The sequence below is a fragment of the Choloepus didactylus genome, chromosome 20 (assembly GCF_015220235.1).
Source record: "Choloepus didactylus isolate mChoDid1 chromosome 20, mChoDid1.pri, whole genome shotgun sequence".
Taxonomy (NCBI): Eukaryota; Metazoa; Chordata; class Mammalia; order Pilosa; family Megalonychidae; genus Choloepus; species Choloepus didactylus.
Genome location: NC_051326.1, coordinates 19,714,595 through 19,738,244, shown reverse-complemented (window position 1 = coordinate 19,738,244; position 23,650 = coordinate 19,714,595). Strand labels below are relative to the sequence as shown.

Below are 23,650 nucleotides of genomic sequence, written 5' to 3'. Positions count from 1 at the left end.
ATACTCAGTCATTTTTATTCAGTGTACTTACATTATTGTGCTACCATCTCTCAACATTGTGCTCCAAACCTCTCTCTCCTGTATTTTCCTGTCTGTAGTGCTCCCTTTGGTATTTCCTGTAGAGCAGGTATCTTGTTCACAAACTCTCTAGTTGTCTGTTTGTCTGAGAATATTTTAAACTCTCCCTCATATTTAAAGGACAGTTTTGCAAGATATAAAATTCTTGGTTGTTTTTTTTTCTTTCAGTGTCTTAAATATATCATACCACTGCCTTCTCACCTCCATAGTTTCTACTGAGAAATCTGCATAAAGTCTTATTGATCTTCCCTTGTATATGATGGATTGTTTTTCTCTTGCTGCTTCCAGAATTCTCTCTTTGTCTCTGACATTTGATAATTTAATTATTAAGTGTCTTGGCATAAGTCTATTTGGATCTATTCTGTTTGGAGTTTGCTGCACTTCTTGGATCTGTAATTTTATGTCTTTCGTAAGGGATGGGAAATTTTCAGTGACTATTTCCTCCATTATTGCCTCTGTCCCTTTTTCCTTCTCTTCCCCTTCCAAGACACACATGACACACACATTCATGCACTTCATGTTTTCACTCAGTTCCCTGAGACTGCTCATATCTCTCCATTCTTTTCCCCATCTGTTCTTTTGTGTGTAGGGTTTCAGATGTCCTGTTCTCCAGTTCATGAATCTTTTCTTCTGCCTTTTGAAACCTGCTGCTGTATGTCACCATTGTGTCCTTCATCTCTTGTATTTTGCTTTTCATTCCCATAAGCTCTGCCAATTGTGTTTTTCAAACTTTCAATTTCTTCCTTGTGTTTGCCCAATGTCTCCTTTATATCCTTCATCTCTTTTGCCGTATCTTCTCTCAACTCATTGAATTGATTTTGGAATTGATTTTTTAATTGATTTAGGAGATTTGTTTAATAATTAGTCACTTCAATTCCTGTATCTCAATTGAAGTGTAAGTTTATTTCTTTGACTGGGACATATCTTCATTTTTCCTAGTGTGATTTTTCATTTTCTGTTGTCTAGGCATCTGGTTTCCTTGAATGCCCCAATCAGACTCCAAAACTAGAGAGGCCCAGGTCTCAGGAGGAGGCTATGTTTTCAGTATTAAGTTTCCCTGAGGGTGGGTTCTAGAAGATTGACAGACTTTCCTGTGAGGCCTCTAGACTCTGTGCTTTCCCTATCCAGTCCAGCAGATGGTGCTTGTCAGCCTGAAGCTCCCCACCAGCATAAAGAGGTGTGATCCCTTTAATTCTCCATTGACCCTGACCTGGTGAGGGGCCGAGAGTGACAGAAGCCAAGCTTAAGTTGTTTCTAGTTTGTTTGTTTGTTTTCCCATGGGCCCTGGGGTCTGAGTTCTCTGAGGGATGGAAGCCACATGAGCAGGTCCCACACCCCTTTTCTTAGGGAAGATACACCCCCAAGGGAGTTATCTTCTCCATTTGAATTCCTCCTTTGTCTTTATGGCTCTGTTAACTCCACACTTGCCTGGGTCAGCATGGAATTGAAGAGACCTAAGGCTTTCTCTAATGGGCTGATTAGAATGAGAGAAAAAAAAAATGAAAAAAGAGCAAATGCCCCTTTTCAGAGCCAGTCCCAGCCCCTCAGTTTTCTTGGGACACAGCTGAGGTCAGCTGTCTCCAAAAGTCTCTGTTTTTATTTATGTATTTTTTTTCCCATCAGCCCTGCCTCTTCCTCCCTGCTGGAATGAATCTGCCTCCCTTCCTGCTCTGTGTTTGTAGCTTGTATTCAGTAGTCTAAATGTGTTAATTAAAACCACAATTGGAGCTTGGTTGAGTTCCTTTCCCTGTAACCTGTTTCTTTTTTTTTTCCACATGGCAGTGTTTCAGCTTGGCCCACCCTGTCTGAGGGGGAAAGGGCTTCAGCTCCAGATTTGCTGAGCTTTACTTACAATTCTGTGCTACAGTCTCAGCTGCCCCACCCATTCTAGGCTGGTGTATGATGTGTGTCCATTTACAGATGTCCCAACAATTGTTCCAGATTATTTACTGGTTGTTCCTGGTTATTTACTAGTTGCTCTAAGAGGACTAACTAAATTCCATACCTTTCTATGCCACCATATTGCTCTGCCCCCTGGCCATAAAATTTTAACTTTACTAACTTTCTTTTTCTCCGTCTTTTTCCCCTGATCTTTTGTTTTTACTTTTGTGGTTTTGTTTTTTGTTTTTTGTTTTTTTTTTCTTTCCAAGACTCAGTCTGCCCATGTGTTGTCTAATTCATGGCCAGGGCTATGCCCCTTTCCACAACCATACCCAACAATGACTTTATTAATTTCTTGCCTCTGACCACCACACCAGCCTCTACTATATATTCAAGAGAGTATTGTGTTTATGAGAAAATTCACAATTTGGTTTATGTTCTTTTCCATAGATGGATCTATGGGCTAATGAAAATAATAACTACTACCCCAGTCTCAACAGCATAGGTGAGAGACCTCTATAGATATGTGAATCTGGTTTGTTCACAGCTGAAAAGTTATTCCCCTCTAGTGCAGCAATGTCAGGGAATTTGATAGTATACCATAATGCCTGTGTTTGATGGCTGAAGTAAAAGTTAGTTAATTTGGTTAAAAGTTACAGTTAATATGTGTAATTAAGACTATACTAGGACCAATAATAGAAAAGTAACTGAATGTGCTCATAATGAGAAAAATTTTTATTAATCAGGGAAAACACATCGGTGTGTATATAAATTGTAAAAGGTTTTTGGAATGTGAATTTTATTTGCTGCATTTTACAATACATGCAAAAAATGAGTCTGAAAGGAAGCAATGAGATGAATTAAAATTTTAGTGAATATAATAAATATTCAAATTGAACTTTTAGAAATGAAAGCTCTAATGTCTGAAATTAAAATATACTGTGTGGTCTTAAGAGATTAGTAATTGGGATAAAACAAAGATTAGTGAACTTGAAGACATGACAATAGAAACTATCAAAAATGAAACAAGAAGAACAGATAAGCTATTTAACGTTCTGGGGATGCCCAGAAATGACTATGGTCTGTTAATTTCTGATGGATGTAGTAGGAACAAGTTCACTGAAATGTTGCTATATTATGTAACTTTCTTAGGGTAAAGTAGGAACATGTTGGAAGTTAAGCAGTTATCTTAGGTTAGTTGTCTTTTTCTTACTCCCTTGTTATGGTCTCTTTGAAATGTTCTTTTATTGTATGTTTGTTTTCTTTTTAACTTTTTTTTTCATACAGTTGATTTAAAAAAGAAGGGAAAGTTAAAAAAAAAAAAAAAAAGAAAAAAGACAAACAGGGAAAAAAAAAAAAAAAAAAGATGTAGTGCCCCCTTGAGGAGCCTGTGGAGAATGCAGGGGTATTCGCCTACCCCACCTCCATGGATGCTAACATGACCACAGACATAGGGGACTGGTGGTTTGATGGGTTGAGCCCTCTACCATAAGTTTTACCCTTGGGAAGACGGTTGCTGCAAAGGAGAGGCTAGGCCTCCCTGTATTTGTGCCTAAGAGTCTCCTCCTGAATGCCTCTTTGTTGCTCAGATGTGGCCCTCTCTCTCTGGCTAAGCCAACTTGAAAGGTGAAATCACTGCCCTCCCCCTACGTGGGATCAGACACCCAGGGAAGTGAATCTCCCTGGCAACGTGGAATATGACTCCCGGGGAGGAATGTAGACCCGGCATCGTGGGACGGAGAACATCTTCTTGACCAAAAGGGGGATATGAAAGGAAATGAAATAAGCTTCAGTGGCAGAGAGATTCCAAAACGAGCCGAGAGATCACTCTGGTGGGCACTCTTAAGCACACTTTAGACAACCTTTTTTAGGTTCTAAAGAATTGGGGTAGTTGGTGGTGGATACCTGAAACTATTAAACTACAACCCAGAACCCATGAATCTCGAAGACAGTTGTATAAAAATGTAGCTTATGAGGGGTGACAGTGGGATTGGGAATGCCATAAGGACCAAACTCCACTTTGTCTAGTTTATGGATGGATGTGTAGAAAAGTAGGGGAAGCAAACAAACAGACAAAGGTACCCAGTGTTCTTTTTTACTTCAATTGCTCTTTTTCACTCTAATTATTATTATTCTTATTTTTGTGTGTGTGCTAATGAAGGTGTCAGGGATTGATTTAGGTGATGAATGTACAACTATGTAATGGTACTGTAAACAATCGAAAGTACAATTTGTTTTGTATGACTGCATGGTATGTGAATATATCTCAATAAAATGATGATTAAAAAAAAAAAAAATGAAACAGAGAAAAGAGAATTGTAAAAATATGAGCAGAGCCTCAGTGAGCTGTGAAACAACTTCACAGTCTAACATATATGTAATTATAGTACTCAAAAGAACAGAAAGAGTTAGGGATATAAAAATATTTGAAGATATAATGACTGAAAATTTCCAAATTTAATGAAATTTATAAACCCACGGATCCTAGATGATCAATGAACCCCAAGCACAAGAAATATGAGAAAACTGTACAAGAACATTGTTCAAAAGAGTGATGAAGATAAATCCTTAAAAGAAGCCAGAAAAAAAAGATATATTACATATTTAAGAGCAAAGATAAACAAAACTGCAGATTTACTATGGAAACAATAAAAGCAAAAAGACAGTGGAGCCTATACTTGACCTAAATATTCCCATTTTAACAACTCTTTCAAATATATAATTCAGTGCTATTAACTACATTTACAAAGTTATGCTACCATCACCATCATATATTCCATCACCCCAAACAGAAAATATGTATGAGTTAATAGTAAAATTATAATAATAATGTTTCATCAATTATAACAAAGTATCACACTAATGCAAATGGTTAATAGGGAAAACTGCATGTGGGGGAAGACTAAATAGGAATTCTACTGATTGCAAGTTTTTTTCTGTAAACCTACAACTGAGCTAATAAAAATGTAATATAGGGATTCTGGGAAGATGGCGGCATAGAAAAAAAGTGGAAGACTTAGTCTCCCCCAGAACAATTCATAAATGAACAAAAAACTAGTAAATAACCTGGAATGGTAGCGGGGAGACAAACATGACAGTACACTCAACATCCACTGACATGAATTGGGAGGAATGCCTGAGATCACAGCATAAAATCTGTAAGTAAAATTGCGGACCCGCCCTGAGAGCTGAGAACCTAGAGCCGGGAGCCCCTCCCTCACGGAAGCCGTGCCGTGCACTTTCTCAGCCCAGCTCCAAGTGAGGTTTTAATAATAACTGCTCAATACAGACAGTGAATCCTCAACAAGCAGACAGAGGCTTTTGGTGACAACTGACCTTGGGAGAATCAGGGGAAATATTCTGTCTCTCACTCTCTCTCTGTGGAGAAAATCTCAGCTGCTCTCAGCCCACAAGGCATTGCAGTAAAGACAGCCTCACACATTCTGCATTCTGAAATGAGCTGAGAGCCCCGCGGCACAGCCAAGCGTCCCAGGGCTTCCTTAGAGGGACGGCACACACTGATGACATAGCACGGCATCCCCCTTGGCTGAGGGAGGAACGCAGCTGGGAGGGGGATCCGCTTGGACAACCCAGGGGCACTACACCAAGTCTGGTGGTTTATGGGACACCGAGAGAGAGCTGCCCTTCCTCCCTGGCCACCCGTGCGCGTGCCCCACATTCAGGGCGGACGACTCCAGCGGCGTGCCCAGGCTGAGCTCTCCAACTGAACACACAAGAATCATTCCCCCTCACTACGCAGGAAAAAAGGTTGAGATCTGACTGGAGGGATATAGGTGGCTCACAGACGCCATCTGCTGGTTACTTAGAGAAAGTGTACGTCACCAAACTGTGTCTCTGAAAAATTAGATTGATATCCCTTTTTTTTTGATACAACTTGAAAGAACCCTATCAAGCAAAACAAATGCCAAGAGGCCAAAAACAACAGAAAATCTTAAAGCATATGATAAAACCAGATGATATGGAGAATCCAGCTCCAAACACACAAATCAAGATTTCGGAAAAAACGTTATACCTCGTAAATTTAATTAAAGAACTACAATCAAAGAATGAAAACATGGCAAAGGATTTAAAGGACATCAAGAGGACCATGGCCCAGGATATAAGCAACATAAAAAAGACCCTAGAAGAGCATAAAGAAGACATTGCAAGAGTAAATAAAAAAATAGAAGATCTTATGGAAATAAAAGAAACTGTTGGCCAAATTAAAAAGACTCTGGATATTCACAATACAAGACTAGAGGAAGCTGAACAACATCTCAATGTCCTAGAAATCCACAGAACAGAAAATGAAAGAACAAAAGAAAGAATGGAGAAAAAAATTGAAAAAATCGCAATGGATCTCAGGGATACAATAGATAAAATGAAACATCCAAACTTAAGACTCATTGGTGTCCCAGAAGGGGAAGAGAAGGGTAAAGGTCTAGAAAGAGTATTCAAAGAAATTGTTGGGGAAAACTTCCCCAACCTTCTACACAATATAAACACACAAAGCATAAATGCCCAGCAAACTCCAAACAGAAGAAATCCAAATAAACCCAACCCAAAACATATTCTGATCAGACTCTCAAATACTGAAGAGAAGGAGCAAGTTCTGAAAGCAGCAAGAGAAAAGCAATTCACCACATACAAAGGAAACAATATAAGACTAAGTAGTGACTACTCAGTGGCCACTATGGAGGCGAGAAGGCAGTGGCATGACATATTTAAAATTCTGAGAGAGAAAAATTTCCAGCCAAGAATACTTTATCCAGCAAAACTCTCCTTCAAATTTGAGGGAGAGCTTAAATTTTTCACAGACAAACAAATGCTGAGAGACTTTGCCAATAAAAGACCTTCCCTACTTCAGATTGTAAAGGAAGACTTACCAACATAGAGGCAAAGAAAAGAGAAAAAGATACAGAGAATTTTAACAGACATATATAGTAGCTTACATCCCAAATCACCAGGACACTCATTTTTCTCTAGTGATCACAGATCTTTCCCCAGAAGGGACCATAAACTGGGACTTAAAACAAGCCTCAAGAAATTAAAAAAAAACAAAAAAAAATTGAATATAGTCAAAGAACATTCTCCAAACACAATGGAATACAAATAGAAGTCAATAATTTTTGAACTATAACTCCGCTATTTACTTCCTACATGATAAAAAATACACATACTCTAAGGACAAATCAATGGTTTTGAACTCAATGTAAAATATGCAATTTTAGACAACTATATAAAGGTGGGGGAATGAAGGAGTATAGGAACATAGTTTATGTGCCCTATTGAAGTGAAGGTGGTATCAAAGGAAAAAAAGATTGATAGGGATTTAAGAGGTTAATTTTAAGCCCCACAGTAAACACAAAGAAATTATCAGAGAATATAACCATAGAGATGAAAAGTAGAGTTTGAGTTAAGAGAAATGGGGGAAGGGGCAATGAGAAGTCAAGAAAGGAGTGTAGGGTTGCTGTTTGAAGTGAAGGGAAATTTCTAGTAATGGATGGTGGGAAAGAGCATAACATCATTCTAAATGTGATTAATCCCACTAATGGAAGGCTAGGAAAGGGGTGGAATAGGAAGATTTAGGCTGTATATGTTTCCACAATTGAAAAAAGAAAAAAAAAAAGGCAGTCTAACCAGACGACAATTGAATGCTAAGGATGAACTTGGATGGGATTGGAGGGTGGAGGACAGGTGGCTCAAACGGACACAGTTGAGACATAAGGAAAAGGAAATACAGAATGTAAGCATTGTATCATTGTTGAATCTCTTATACTTCTTAGCTGTGCTTAATGGAATTACATAAAAGAATGTTCTTGTTCATGGGAAGTACATACGTGAATTATAGTGTATGTTCAAGGATGTGTGCAGCTAACTCTCATATATTCAGAAGACAGAGAAATATATGATGGATGATAGATAGGGAGGGAGGGAGGGAGGGAAAGAAATAGCGATGTGACAGCATGTTAAAGTTGGTGGATTGAGCTATCGGGGGAGAGGGGTCAGGGTATGATGGAATTCTGTGTATGGGGCTAGTACTGTTTTTGCAACTATTCATGTAACTTTGAATTTATTTCAAAATAAAAAAAAATGTAATATAAAAATGTTCAAAGCCAAAAAAAGGGGGAGCAGCTTCTTTAAAGTAATGTAGGAAAAAAATAGTCAACTTAGAACTCTATAACAAAAGAAAATATCTTTCTAAAGCAGAGGCAAAATAAAGAATTTTTCAAATGTTCAGAAGTTGAAAGAATTCATCACTTGCATACCTACATTACAAAAAAAAATGTTAAAGGAAATGCTTCAGGTAAAAGGCAACTGATATAAAATGGAATTGTGACTTTACACAGAAATGAAAGGCACAGTAAATGGTAATTACATGGATAAATATATTGGAATCTTTATTTCTTTTAATATTTTAAAAGTTACTGACTTTTAAAAAAAAACCAATGCAATGGTGAGACTATAACATATTAAAATTGTAACACACAACAACGCTATCACACAAGTTTGGAAGAAGACGAAAACAAGAATATTTTAAGTTCTTATACTGCCAAGGCAGTAGTATAATATCACCTGAAAGTAGACTGTGATATGTTAAAGATCCATAATAAAAGCCTCAAATTGACCACTGACATAAGAAAACAAAGGCAAATCTAATAAATCAAAAAAGAGATGAAACAGAATATTTAAAAGTTTCAATTAATGAAAAAATGCAGGAAAAAATGGACAAAGGGAGCAAAGAAGATGTGAGAAAAATAGAAACAAAATGCAAGGTGATATATTTGAACTATCTGTATTAATAACCACATTAAATGATCTAAATATCTCAATTAAAAGGCATAGATTGCCAAATTGAACAAAAATGTAAATTCCAACTACATGCTCCTTAAAAGAAATATACTTACAATATAAAGTCACATTAGATTAAAAGTTAAATTATAGAATGAAATGGATCATGCTAAGTAGTAATTAAAAGGAACATGGAGTGTCTAGTTTAATACTATAAAAAGTAAATTTCAGAATAAAGAATAATACTAGGTACAAAGAATGCCATTTCAAAATAATTAAGGGGTCAAATCATCAAGTGGATATAATAATCCTGAATACTTATGCATCTAATAACAGAGCTTTAAAACACATGAAGAAAAAGCTGATCAAAACTGCAAGGAGAAATTGACAAATTCACAATAATTGTTGGAGAATTCAATATCCCTCTCTCATTAATTATGGAGCAACTGGGAAGATATGCAGCAAGGATACAGTAGATTTGTGGTGGATATTGAACAACATTATCATTCAAATAGATCTAACTGTCATTTAGAGATCACTTTACCCAACACCAATGGAATACTCATGCTATTCAAGTGCACACCTGATATGATGATAGTCAATATACTGAGTCAGAAAACAAATCTCAGGGTGTTTAAATGGATCCAAGTCATGCAAAGTATGTTAACTCACCACAATGGAATTAAATTTGAAATACATCACAGAATTATCACAAATATTTGAATACACTTCTAAATAAAAGTGAAATCAGAAAGTATTTTGAAATGTATAAAATGAAAATATATCAAAATATGTGGCATGATACCAAATGAGTACTTAGGGAAAAATTATAGCACATAATTCATACATTAGAAAAGAAGAAAGGCCTAAAATCAGTGACTTCAGATTTCACATTAAGGCCCACAAGAAGGGGAATTAAACTAAAAGTAAGAAGAATAAGGGAATAATATTAGTGCAGATAAACAGAAAAACAATAGAGAAAATTAAAGAAACTGTAAGCGGTTTTGATCAAGGAAAAGATAGATGGCACAAATTTCAAATATGAGTGAGCTAAGTGGCATTACCACAGTATTTACAGAAACTTAAAAATATAAGGAAATATTATAAACAATTTATACTAATATATTTGACAACTTAGATTAAATGAACAAATTCTTTGATAGACAAAGTGTACCAGAGATCACTCAAGAAGAAATAGGTTTCCTTAATAGTACCTTACCTATTAAATAGTTTGAATTTGTAGCTAAAAACTTACTAGTATGTCCATCCAGGCCCACATATCATCAATGGTGAATTCTACCAGTATTTAAGGACTCAATAAAACTTATAGAAGTGAAAATTACAGACCAGTCCTTCTCATGATCATAGATATGAGAATTCTAAACAATGTTTTACACATTGAAAGAATTTACACCACAATCAAGTGGTATTTATCCCAAGTATGGAAGGGTGGCTCAATATAAGAAAATCAATTAATGTAATACACCACATTAACAGGACAAAGGAAAAAACAAATGATAATCTCAATTGATGCATGAAAAGGCATTTGGCAAAATCCAGCACCCTTTCTTGATAAAAATAGTTAGAAAACTAGGAATAGAGGGAAACAGCTTCAACATGAAAAAGTGCATATATGAAAAAATTCCACAGCTAACATCATGGTAAATGGTGAAAGACTGAAAGCTTTCCTTTTAAGATCAGGATAAAGACAAGGATGCCCACTGTCACTACTATTATTCAACATTGTACAGGAAGTTCTAACCAGAGAAATTAGGCAAGAAAAAGAAACCAAGTGTAACTAAATTGGAAAGGAAGAAATTAAACTTCCCCATTTGCAGGTGATATGATCCTAAATATGAAAAATCATGAAAATCCACAACAAAGCTACTAGAGCAAGTAAATGAATTCAGCAAAGTGGCAAGGTACAAGATCAACACCCCACAACCAGAAGTGTTTCCATACACTAGTAATGAGAAATCCAAAGAAGATATAAGAAAAATATCAATTTGTAATGGCAACTAAAAGAATGAAGTATATAGGAATAAATCTAACCAAGGAAGTATGAACTTGTACACAAAAAACTACAAAATATTGGTAAAAGAAATCAAAGAACAGTTAAATAAATGGAAGGACATTCCACATTCATGGATTGGAATACTAAATATTATTAAAATGCCAGTTTTACCCAAAGTGATTTACAGGTTAAATACAATCCCAATAAAAATTCCAACAGCCTTCTTTGCAGAAATTGAAATGCCAATTATCAAATTTATGTGTAGGGGTAAGCATCCCCAAATAGACAAAGCCATCTTGATAAAGGTGAGCAAAATTGAAAGATTCACACTTTCCAATATTAAAAATTAATACAAAGCCACAGTAATCAAAACAGCATGGCACTGGAACAAGGACAGACATATAGACTAATAGAGTCAAACTGAGAGTTCAGAAATCAACATTTATGGTCAAATGACTTTTGACAAGGGTACCAGGTTCTCTCAACTGGGGAAGAATAGTGTCTTCAAAAATAGTGCTGGGAAAACTGGATGTCCATATGCAAAAGAATGAAGGTGGGCACCTATCTCATACCATATACAAAAATCAATCCAAAATGGATTAAAGACCTGAACATAAGAGTCAGAATTATAAATCTCCTGGAAGAAAACATAGGGAAGCATATTCAGCACCTTCAGTTAAGCAATGGTTTCTCACACTTTGCACCCAAAGCACAAGCAACAAAAGAAAAAAAGATATAAACAAGACCTCATCAAAATTAAAAAAAAAAAAAATTGTGCATTAAAGGGCATTACCAGGAAAGTAAAAAGAGAAACTACAGAATGGAAGAAAATATTTGGAAACCACATACCTGATAATGGTTTGATGCCCAGAATGTATAAAGAATTCCTACAGCTCAACAACAACAAAAAAAAGAACCCAATTTTAAAAACGGGCAAAAGACTTGAATAAACATTTCTCCAAAGAAAATTTACAAATGCCTAAAAAGCACATGCAAAGATACTGAACATCACTGGCAATTAGGGGAAAAATCAGAACCACATTTCACACCATTAGAATGACCACCATTTAAAAAATGGAAAATTACAAGTTTTGAAGAGGATGTGGAGAAACAGGAACACTAGTATATTTTTGATGGCAATGTATAATGGTGTTGCCAATGTGGAAAATAATTTGGCATTCCTCAGAAAGTTAAGTATAGAATTACCATTTGACCCAGCAATCCCAATTATAGATATACACCCAAAAGAATTAAAAACAGGAATTCAAACAAATATTTACACACTGATGTTCTTAAGGGTCTTCTTCACAATGTCCAAAAGGTGGGAGCAACCCATGTGTCCATCAACATAGGCAGAGATAAACAATATGTGTTATATTCATATTCATATAACAGAATATTATTTGGCTATAAAAATGAAGGAAGTTCTGATTTATGGGACCACATGGATGGACCTTGAAGACATCATATTGGGTGAAATAAGCAAGACACAAAGGAACAAATATCGTATGATGTCACTGATATGAAATAATGAGAATATACAAATGCATAAAGTCAGAAAATAGAACACAGGTTGCCAGGGCCCAGGCTGGGGTGGGGAAGGGGGAATTAATGCTTAATCAAAGTTTCTATTTAGGGTAATAGAAATGTTTTGGTACTGGATGGTAGTTCAACTGGCCCAACATTGTGTAATTAACACCACTGAATTGTATATTTGAGAGTGGATAAAATGGGAAATTCTAGGTTTAACATATATATATATTATTTATATATATAATTATATATATATATTAGAACAAAATATATATATATATTTGAATAAAAATAAAAGGAAAAACACAGAACTGTACAACCTAACAGTGAACCTAATGTAAACTATGAGCTATAGTTAACAGTATAATTATAATAATATTGTTTCATCAATTGTAACAGAGGTGTGTGTGTGAAGGGAGGTATTGAGAACTGAATATTTTCTGCATGAATTTTTGTAAGTTATTTAAATAAAATAATTGACTATAAATATGAGGGTTTATCTTGATTCTCAATTATGTATCACTGAGCTATATACCTATCCTTTTGCCACTATCACACTGCCTTGATTTAGTTTTGTAGCAATTGTCAAAATATAGAAGGGTGACTCATCTTTGATCTTCTTTCGTAAGACTGTTTCTGATATTCTGTGTTCCTTGCATTTACCTAAGAATTTTAGGATTAGCATGTCAGTTTCTTTGTTTCCTCTGAACTTTGCTTCAGGGTTGTGAGTAAAGTAGAAATTTTGTTTAGCTGGTACATTTAACTGGAAGCCACTTATTTTTCTTTGATAATTGATTAGAAATACTCATTGTGTTCTCAAGCCTATCTATTTTTTTCTATTTTTCCTCTTTGTTCTAATCCTGTGTTTGGCTTTGTCTTATATTTATCCTTCAAAGCAATGACTAGTTTGAGTCACAGAAATTCTGGTATTTGCTAAATTCAGCGTTGATTTTATATTTGAATTGATATCTTTATCCGTAATCATTCCCAATTTCATCCACCTATATTTTGTTTTGTTCAGTTCCTTTCTTATTATATTCTCTTAATTCACTGAAGCCAAACCTTACCATTTGTGAGAATGGCAGTTTCCTGAAGTTGCTTCTGAATCCTATAATAACTTAATTGTTAAAGTTTTTCTTCATTAAAATCAGACAGATGTTTGTCATCTGCCTTGATCAGGAGTTCATGTCTATTTTCCTTGTGATTGCAGTGAATTTTGCTGGGTATGGGGAAATTATTCAGGAATTCTTTAAATTTTGACTTTATAGAGGGATTGAATGATTGTAGCAATAACTGAATGAATCACAAAGGACAGAAGGCTTTACCAGAAGATAGAGAAGTGAATTTACTCAAAAAAAGAACTAAGCTAACTTCCTGACCCTAAGGGAGGTGGGGTGTTAGAGAATGAGGTCTTAAGAGGCCACCCTCAGCATAGGCTGAATCCTAGAGGATAATAGAAACAACTGTAATAATGTATACAAATAGAAGTCAAGTGAAGAGAGAAGAATCAGGCATTACATACATGAGACTATGAGAAACGATAGATTATCGTATAGATTTAAATATGAGAGTAGGTCCAATGTTGCTAGAAAATGCTATAATGGAAAGGGCTGACTATTATATATATGTATGTTTTCCATCTCCTTGAAATAAGTATTTAAAGTTAATGCTAAGCTTTTATACAACAGAGTGCCCCTTACCTTGCAATCCTGGGAGCAGCATTCTCCAGAACCACATGTCACTTTACCTTTAAATGTACATGATCTAGGATCACAGCATTTTTTGTGTGTGCAATTCTGTAAACAAATATTAAATGTTACTGAATCATGTATGATTAGATACCATCAAATAAAATTATAACAAAAGACTCCTTTACAAAGTATAAAACTTTTATTAAATTCATGGCTTCAGCAATCCCATTCTTTATAGGCAATTTGTAAAAAAATTAATGTCTCATTCAATTGTTTGCAAAGGAACTGTGTTGTTTCACTACATTCCATATAAATTAAATAATGTTAATATACTATATGGAGCCAAAACCTTAAGTAAATAATTATTAAATGTCTTGATAATTACCATTCCCTTTAAACATTTTCTTATATTCTTACTTCTGTAATAAATTATATCAGCCAAGTCTATTTACACATAGAGCCCAAAGTAAAATAACCCCAGGCATTGCTCCTAAAATTACAATGCTTATTACATTCCTTTTACAATGCTTAATATATTTCTTTGTGTGCTGTAACCAGCCACTTCCTGATTCAGCGAACTAATTTTTAAATTTGCAAGAATGTTTTGAACTTGTTAACGAAGCCATATTAAAACTTGAATTTTACTAACTTACACTTAGATAAATTATATTTAAAACAAAGGTAGTAAAGATTAAAAGCTTTTCACTTCCTAATTATTTCCCTATATTTTACTTGATGCTCCTGAGTCTATTTATGTCTATTATCTCTATTTGTCGTGGAAATATTGTATACTGCTACTGCACACCTCTTTCCAATGCTGCATTGCATAATGTCACATTTGTCACTTGAAAAGAAATCAACCATAATGCAAGTGTTTGCAGAAAGGAATTTGGCAAATGCTACAAATTAGAGCTTGATTTATAATTTTTTGATTGCCTAGTGCTGAAGCTGAAAGAGGTTTCAGTTTTAATATAATTTTATTATCATGAGAAACAATTTCATGGTAGATCATTGATAACAAATTTAATGTGATCAAAATTAGCAATTGGAGTGGAACTCCATTTGTCAAATCACGGCTGATTTGCCACTTTAGGCCGGCTATGGACAGATGGGTTCTGCAAAAATCAACAAAAGCATTCTGGGAGATTCAGTTGGCTAGGTGGATTTACAGTAGAGTATGGCATATTTTATAATCATTCCCAATGTATTATACATCTTTATATCAGTAAAATCTACATGAATTTATGCACATATATATGCACACACCTAAGTGAAGAACTATTGATCTTCAACTAGTTTTAATCAAACAAAATGGATAAATGACATATAAAAATTCTGCAAAAATTATATTGAGAGTGGTGATGATGATGATGGTGATGCAAGTACAAGTGAACAAGAAAATGGAAGAAGTGACATTCTTTTACTCCTACAGTGAGATCTGGAGCAACAGTATAAGGTAAAAGGCATTGATGATCATTGTCTAAATCAATTATCACATTGGGTTGTACATAATGGTGATTTTCAATTGTGTCATTCTTTCTGTTTAATAGCAAGTTTTCTTCTGTAAAGAAGAATTGCTCCTTCCCACTTCCCACCCCCCAGTTTTTTTACTATCACTATAGAATTATGGTTTCTATTTTATTCAATTTATTGTAATCCATTGCCATCTACTGTTGATGCCCAAATCATTTTTACTCATCAGTATCCCATCCAAGCCAGATCCTTGTCTGGGAGCATTACCCTGTATTTTTTTTTATTGAAGTCTAATTTATGTACTATAAACTACACCCATATTAAATGTCCAGTTTGATGAGTTTTGATAAATGTATACAACCATATAGTCATCAGCATAATCAAGATATAAAACACTTCTGTTGCCACCCAATGTCCCTCCTATTCATTAAAGTCAACCTACCTCCATTCCTGGCCCCAAAGAACCACTCATTAAAGATTAGTTTCCATTTTCTAGAATTTCACATAAGCAGAATCACACATTACATATCTTTGTGATCTTTCTGGCTTCTTTCAGTCAGCATTATCTTTTCATGACTCATCCATGGTGCTACATTTATCAGCATTTCATTCATTTTTATTGCTGAGTCCCACTGAATAGGTATACCACAGTTTGTTTATAAATTCACATTCATATACAAATATTTTTGTGGGCATATATTTTCATTTCTTCAAAGAAGTAGTTCACAGTGGAAATGTGGGTCAAATGGAAAGTGCATGTTTAGCTTTGCAAAAAAGTTTGCCCCCAATTTTTCCAATTTTTAATATTCCATTAGCAATGTTTATGAGATCCAGATGCTCAATATGCTTAAAAAATTTGGTATTGTTAGTCTTGTCTGATGTTTGTGTAATGTATATAATATGTTTTCTGTTTGTTTTTCCTGGGTGATGGATGAAGTTAAGCACCTTTGCATTTTCTTATTGTCATTTGTATATATTCTGCTGTGAATGGTCTGTTCAATTATTTTGTCCATTTTAATTAGGTTGTATGTCTTCTTTATATTGAGTTATAATACAGACAACTTAATAAATGTATTTATCTTTTTATATATTCTTATACCAGTCCTTTTTCAATATATGAATTGTGAATACTTTCTCTGATCCTGGAGCTTGCAATATTATTAATCTTTTTTTTTTGAACTTTATAAAAAAATTAAAAAAAAAACAAAAAAACACAACATTTCAAACAAAATAAAGGATTAAGGAAAACAAATAACCTAAAACAACTACTTTGCTTCCAACATGCTCCTACCATACCCCAAGAAAATTAACAAACCATAATTAAACAAAGGTGTAAGAAAAACCAAATAACCTAAAATAACTACATTGAAGCTAATTTTTTAATGCAATAGCTTTTTTTTATCAAAAAATTTAAAAAATAAAAAACAATTCCAACAAAATAAAGGATTAAGAAAAACAAATAACCTAAAATAACTATTGCTTCCAACATGTCCCTACCATTCCCCAAGAAAATTAACAAACCCTAACAAAACAAAGGAATAAGAAAAACAAATAACCTAAAATGACTACATTACTTCCAACATGTTCCTACCATACCCAAGAAAGTTTGCAAATCAGAATCATTCCTCAGCATTCCCATAACATTGAGATTACCCTCAAAAGCTTATCTGTTCTTACTAGATTATCGTTCCCCCTTCACTTGTTGCTATCTCTATGCCCCCTACATTCTACAATATAAAATATTTATTTTACATTTTTCACAGAGTTCACATTAGTGGTAACATACAACATCTCTCTTTTTGTGTCTGGGTTATTTCACACAGCATTATGTCTTCAAGTTTCATCCATGTTGTCATGTGTTTCATGACCTCGTTCCTTCTTACTGCAGCATAGTATTCCATTGTGTGTATATACCACATTTTGTTTAGCCACTCTTCTGTTGAAGGGCATTTGGATTGTTTCCATTTCTTGGCAATTGTGAATAATGCCACTATGAACATTGGTGTGCAAATATCTGTTTGTGTCACTGCTTTCAGATCTTCTGGGTATATACTGAGAAGTGAAATTGCTATATCTAAGGGTAACTCGATATCTAGTTTTTTAAGGAACCGCCAGAGTAGCTGTACCATTATACAGTCCCACCAAAAATGAATGAGTTCCAATTTCTCCACAGCCTCTCCAGCATTTGTAGTTTCCTGTTTGTTTAATGGCAGCCAATCTAATTGGTGTGAGATATCTCATTGTGGTCTTAATTTTCATCTCCCTAACAGCTAGCAAAGATGAACATTTTTTCATGTGTTTTTTAGCCATTTGTATTTCCTCTTCAGTAAAATGTCTTTTCATATCTTTTGCCCATTTTATAATTGGGCTGTCTGTACTATTGTCTTTGAGTTGTAGGATTTCTTTATATATGTAAGGTATCAGTCTTTTGTCAGATACATGGTTTCTAAATATTTTTTCCCATTGGGTTGGCTGCCTCTTCACCTTTTTGACAAATTCCTTTAAGGTACAGAAACACAGGCTAGAAAGGCATAAATTAAAACTCCTTACCTCTTCCAGTAGCAGTTTTTTAAGGGTAAACTCTCCTTTAACCATTTCTATCTTTAGTTTTTTCATGACCACTTCACTCTGTTTTCATTTATTTCCCCTATTATATCTCATTTTTGTCTTAGTTTTATCTCAGTTCTGTATTTTTGTATTTTCTACAAATATTGAGTTTCATTTTAAAATATTTTAATTGGCATCACCTGCTAATAGAAACACCTTTTCTCCCTATATCAGAAAACAATCCACTTTGGTATCCCATTGATCTTAAGATATTCTTGTTTGTTTTTGTTACTGCTTGCTGTAAATGGTATATTTCTTCAACTCCTCAGACACTTTGTGTGGCCAATAATTATACTGTTGGAGCCTAACTATATAATATTGAATGTCAGAAGGCAGCATTTGAAGGCAAACATTACCTAAAAGCCCTCTGCTCTGCACTTCCGATACCAACAAATTTAGGAGATTTAAAGGCTTCCATCTTCCCCAAAGAAAAGCTTATTTTTTCAAATATACTTTTCTAAAGGATAAAGTGTTTATACACATATATAAGTAATATAAAATGTTTTGAAAAAAATGTCTACTAACCTGTAGAGTTCCACAATCACACTGTTCACCACTTTCCAATAATCCATTGCCACATATTTTCTTTTGTTGTTTATAAACTGGCTGATCAAGAGGGTAGTTATGAAGACACTGAAGACCAGGTTGTGAAGCAAAATATTTAAATTCATCCAAGCTACAGGTGCTAAAATATTTTACACCCTTGGAATGCCTAAAATGTAAGAATTTGGGTGTGGAAAAAATTATTACTATCACTACATTTCCCCTAATGTGTGATACTTTTAAGTCAGACTTAAAGAATATTATTCTTCCTGGAAAAAATAATCACATTAATGAAAAAATATATTTTATTCCTAATATGTTTCACAAACTTTGTAATTTCCACAAAGATAATTCTTCCACTGTAAAAAATAATGTAATCCAAAATCCTTTTGTTGTCATCCATTGTTTCACTCAAGAAAGACCTATTAGAAGGGTGGGGCAAGATGGCGGAGTGGTGAGGAGCAGAATTTCGTCTCTCCCCTAGAGCAGCTGGCAATTACCCAAGAACTATATGAAACAGTGTTTTCGGGGTCTCCAGTAACCAGTCATACATTGGGCACAAGTTTGGAATTGGACGAAAAGCTGAGATCGCAGCAAACATTCTAAGTTCCCCAGACCAGGGGTCTGGCGCCCCTCCCCACCCAAACCTCACAGACTGTCTTGCTGCCAGCTCCCTGCAAGGGGGAAAAAAAGAACCAAAAAACAGCAATCTGCTGAGGGCAAGAAGGGAGGCTCAACCCAGCCTCAACTGCAGAATTAATTAACAAATTAATTAACTAATTTTGGGAGCTGGGGTGCTAAAGAAGGGCTGGGCTCCGAAAAGTGGGGCACGTAAAAGCGGGCACCCATTCCCAGACTCCAAAAAAAGCCATTTTTTTCCCCTACATTTTGTCCCTTCTGGCTTCTCACTGATCCCTTATCTTTTTGCATTTCAACAGCCCCAGCAGGGGTGGAACTGAAGCGGTTGGAGAGTAATTATCAGACAATAGCCCAAAGCATATCTTTAAATGCTCTATTCTGACACAGACAGAACTTCCAGGCTGGGGAAAGACCTTTAAAGGAGACTCTTTTTTTTTTCTTTTTTCTTTTTCTTGTTTTTCTTTTCTATTTTTTTTTTAACCTAAAAGTAATATATGTGGTTATTTTCTATCGGAAAGCCCAGGTTGAGGGACGAGGCTGGGCTTGGGGGGAGACAGAGTACCCACAGTGTCTTTAAGTTCTGTATTCACTACTGAAGGCCTCCACCCCCATCTTTAATTGGCAACTCAGGCTGACCAAGGAATCTACCTGGAGAGGCCCCAAAGAGGAGAGGGGAGAAGGGAATAGTGCCCCTGAGAGACAACTGGAGTTCTGAGGATTGGGAGAGTGGAGGGAGGTCCAGCTCAACTGACAGTCCTCCTTCTGGGAACTCAGACCCCAGGGGCTGGAATTCAGATTCTGGCTTCAGTCAGCCACGCCCCCGACAGGATCAGAGTCACCAGGAGAACTAATGTCTCCATACCTTCTTACACTGGTGGGGGAGCTGCGGGCTGGCAAGCGCCACCTGCTGGACAGGAGAGGAAAAGCACCAATTCTAAAGGCCTCATAGGAGGGTCTCATTCTCAGGAAAACTCCATACCCTCCCAATGAGACCTGGGCCTCACTAGACTGGGAAAATCTGACTAGGGTCGACCATATCTGAGGAGACCCACTCACAAAAAGGTTACATAGAGGCAGAGCAAGAAACAGAAAAAACAAGAGGGGAAAAATTCTGATCAACTAAATAGAACCTAAGTTAGAGGTCTAGAATAAGTTGAACTGAATAACAGAGGCCAACAAGAAAACCACTAGGTAAAAGATAGAAAACAAGTTCCAAAATAAACTAATCAAGAAAATCAGATGCCTAGACAACTTAAGATAACAAACCATACCAGGAAACACGAAAACATGGACCAGCCAAAGGAACAAACTAATAGCTCAGCTGAGACACAGGAGTGGAGGCAACTAATGCTAAATAAATTTGATGAAATGAAGGAAGATATAGCAAAAGAGCTGAAGGATATAAAGAAGACACTGGCTGACCATAAAGAAGAATTCATAAACTTAAAAAAACAAATGGCAGAACTCATGGGAATGAAGGCCACAATGGAGGAGATGAAAAACACAATGGAGGGACACAACAGTAGATTTGAACAGGCAGAAGAAAGGATCAGTGAACTGGAAGACAGGTCATTCGAATTCATGCACACAAAAGAACAGATGGTGAAAAAAAGGAAAAATATGAGCAGGGTCTTAGGGAGCTGAGTGACAACATGAAATGCACAAATATATGTGTTATGGGTACCCCAGAAGGAGAAGAGAGGGGAAAAGGGGCAGAAAGAGTAATAGAAGACATATTCACTGAAAATTTCCCAACTCTTATAAAAGACATAAAATTAGAGATTCAAGAAGTACAACATACCCCAAATAGAATAGATCCCAATAGACCTACACCAAGACACTTACTGGTCAGATTGTCCAATGTCAAAGACAAAGAGAGGATTCTGAAAGCAGCAAGAGAAAAGTGATCCAACACATACAAGGGAAAGTCGATAAGACCATGTACAGATTTCTCTGCAGAAACCATGGAGGCAAGAGGACAGTGGCATGATATATTTAAGATACTGAAAGAGAAAAACTGCCAACCAAGAATTCTATATCCAGCAAAAATTTCCTTCAAAAATGAGGGAGAGATTAAAACATTTTCAGACAAACAGACACTGAGAGAGTTTGTGAATAAGAGACCAGCACTACAAGAAATACTAAAGGGAATGCTACAGTCTGATAGGAAAAGACAGGAGAGAGAGAGTTGGAGAAGAGTGCAGAAATGAAGATTATCAGGAAAGGTAAAAGGAGAGGAAAAAATAAGATATGACCTATAAATTCCAAAAAACAAAATGGTAGTAGAAAGTACTGCCCTTACAGTAATAACACTAAATGTAAATGGATTAAACTCCCCAATAAAAAGACACAGACTGGCAGAATGGATTAAAAAACAGGACCCATCTATATGCTGTCTATAAGAAACTCATTTTAGACACAAGGACAAACATAGGCTGAAAGTGAAAGGTTGGAAAAAGATATTTCATGCAAACAACAACCAAAAAAAATGGGAGTAGCTATATTAATATCCGACAAGTTAGACTTCAAAAGCGAAACAATTAAAAGAGACAAAGAAGGACACTATATATTAATAAAAGGGTCAATTCATCAAGAAAACATAACAATCATAAATATTTATGGAACAAGCCAGAATGCCCCAAAATTCATGAGGCAAACACTGCGATCACTAAAAGGAGAAATAGATACCTCTACAATAATAGTTGGAGACTTCAATACACCACTCTCATCAATGGATAGAACATCTAAACAGAGGATCACTAAAGAAACAGAGATGTTGAATTGCATGATACATGAACTAGACTTGACAGACATTTATAGAAAACTACATCCAACAACAGCAGGATACACTTTTTTCTCAAGTGCTCATGGAACATTCTCTAGGATAGACCACATGTTGGGTCACAAAGCAAGTCTCAACAAATTTAAAAATATTGATATTATACAAAACACTTTTTCAGACCACAATGAAATGAAGTTGGAAATAAATAAAAGGCAGAAGGTCATAAAATTCACAAACATATAGAGGCTAAACAACACCCTCTTAGAAAACCAGTGGGTAAAGGAAGAAATTACAAGAGAAATTAGTAAATACCTCAAGGCAAATGACAATGAAAACACAACTTATCAAAACTTATGGGATGCAACAAAGGCGGTGATGAGAGGGAAATTTATTGCCCTAAATGCCTATATTAAAAGAGAAGAGAGAGCAAAAATTGAAGTTAACTGCTCACCTGGAGGAATTAGAGAAAGAACAGCAAACTAACCCCAAAGCAAGCAGAAGGGAAGACATAAAAAAGATTAGAGCAGAAATAAATGCAATTGAGAACAGGAAAACAATAGAGAGAATCAACCAAACCAAAAGTCGGTTCTTTGAGAAAATTAATAAAATCGATGGACCACTGGCTAGGCTAACAAAAAAAAAGAGAGAGCAGATGCAAATAAATGCAATCAGAAATGGGAAAGGAAATATAACTACCGACTCTGCAGAAATTAAGGAGATAACGAGAAGATACTATGAGCAACTATATGCTAATAAACTAGACAACTTAGATGAAATGGACAACTTCCTAGAAAAGCATAAACAACCAACATTAACTCAAGAAGAAATAGATGACCTCAACAAACCAATCACAAGTAAAGAGACTGAGTCAGTCATCAAAAAGCTCCCAAAAAGGAAAAGCCCAGGACCAGATGGTTTCACATGTGAATTCTACCAAGCATTCAAGAACGAATTAGTACCAATCCTGCTCAATCTCTTCAAAAAAATTGAAGAAGAGGGAAAGCTACCTAACTCTTTCTATGAAGCCGTCATCACCCTAATACCAAAACCAGGCAAAGATACTACCAAAAAAGAAAATTATAGACCAATTTCTTTAATGAATATAGATGCAAAAATCCTCAACAAAATTCTCACAAATGGAATCCAGCAGCACATTAAAAGAATTATACACCACGACCAGGTGGGATTTATTCCAGGTATGCAAGGCTGGTTCAGCACAAGAAAATCAATTAATGTAATACACCACATCAATAAATCAAAGCAGAAGAACCCCATGATCATCTCAATTGATGCAGAAAAGGCATTTGACAAAATTCAACATCCTTTCCTGATGAAAACACTTCAAAGGATAGGAATAGAAGGGAACTTTTTCAATATGATAAAGGCAATATATGAAAAACCCACAGCTAACATCGCACTCAATGGGGAGAGACTGAAAGCTTTTCCTCTAAGATCAGGAACAAGACAGGGATGCCCACTATCACCATTGTTGTTCAACATTGTGCTGGAAGTTCTAGCTAGAGCAATTAGGCAAGAAAAAGAAATAAAAGGCATCCAAATTGGAGAGGAAGAAGTAAAACTTTCACTATTTGCAGATGACATGATTCTATATGTAGG

The 23,650-nt window shown here is 35.5% G+C and overlaps 1 protein-coding gene across 1 annotated transcript in view; it reads right to left on the bottom strand.

The window, feature by feature from the left end:
* The window catches only part of LOC119516704 (disintegrin and metalloproteinase domain-containing protein 5-like), a 120,155-nt gene that overhangs the window by 46,805 nt on the left and 49,700 nt on the right, over positions 1 to 23,650 (bottom strand). The window contains exons 12-13 of the mRNA XM_037813128.1: positions 18,595 to 18,781; positions 13,999 to 14,094 (exon numbers count right to left, since the gene is read on the bottom strand). Of these exons, the coding sequence (XP_037669056.1) occupies positions 13,999 to 14,094; positions 18,595 to 18,781 (283 nt within the window). The remainder of the gene's footprint in view (positions 1 to 13,998; positions 14,095 to 18,594; positions 18,782 to 23,650) is intronic.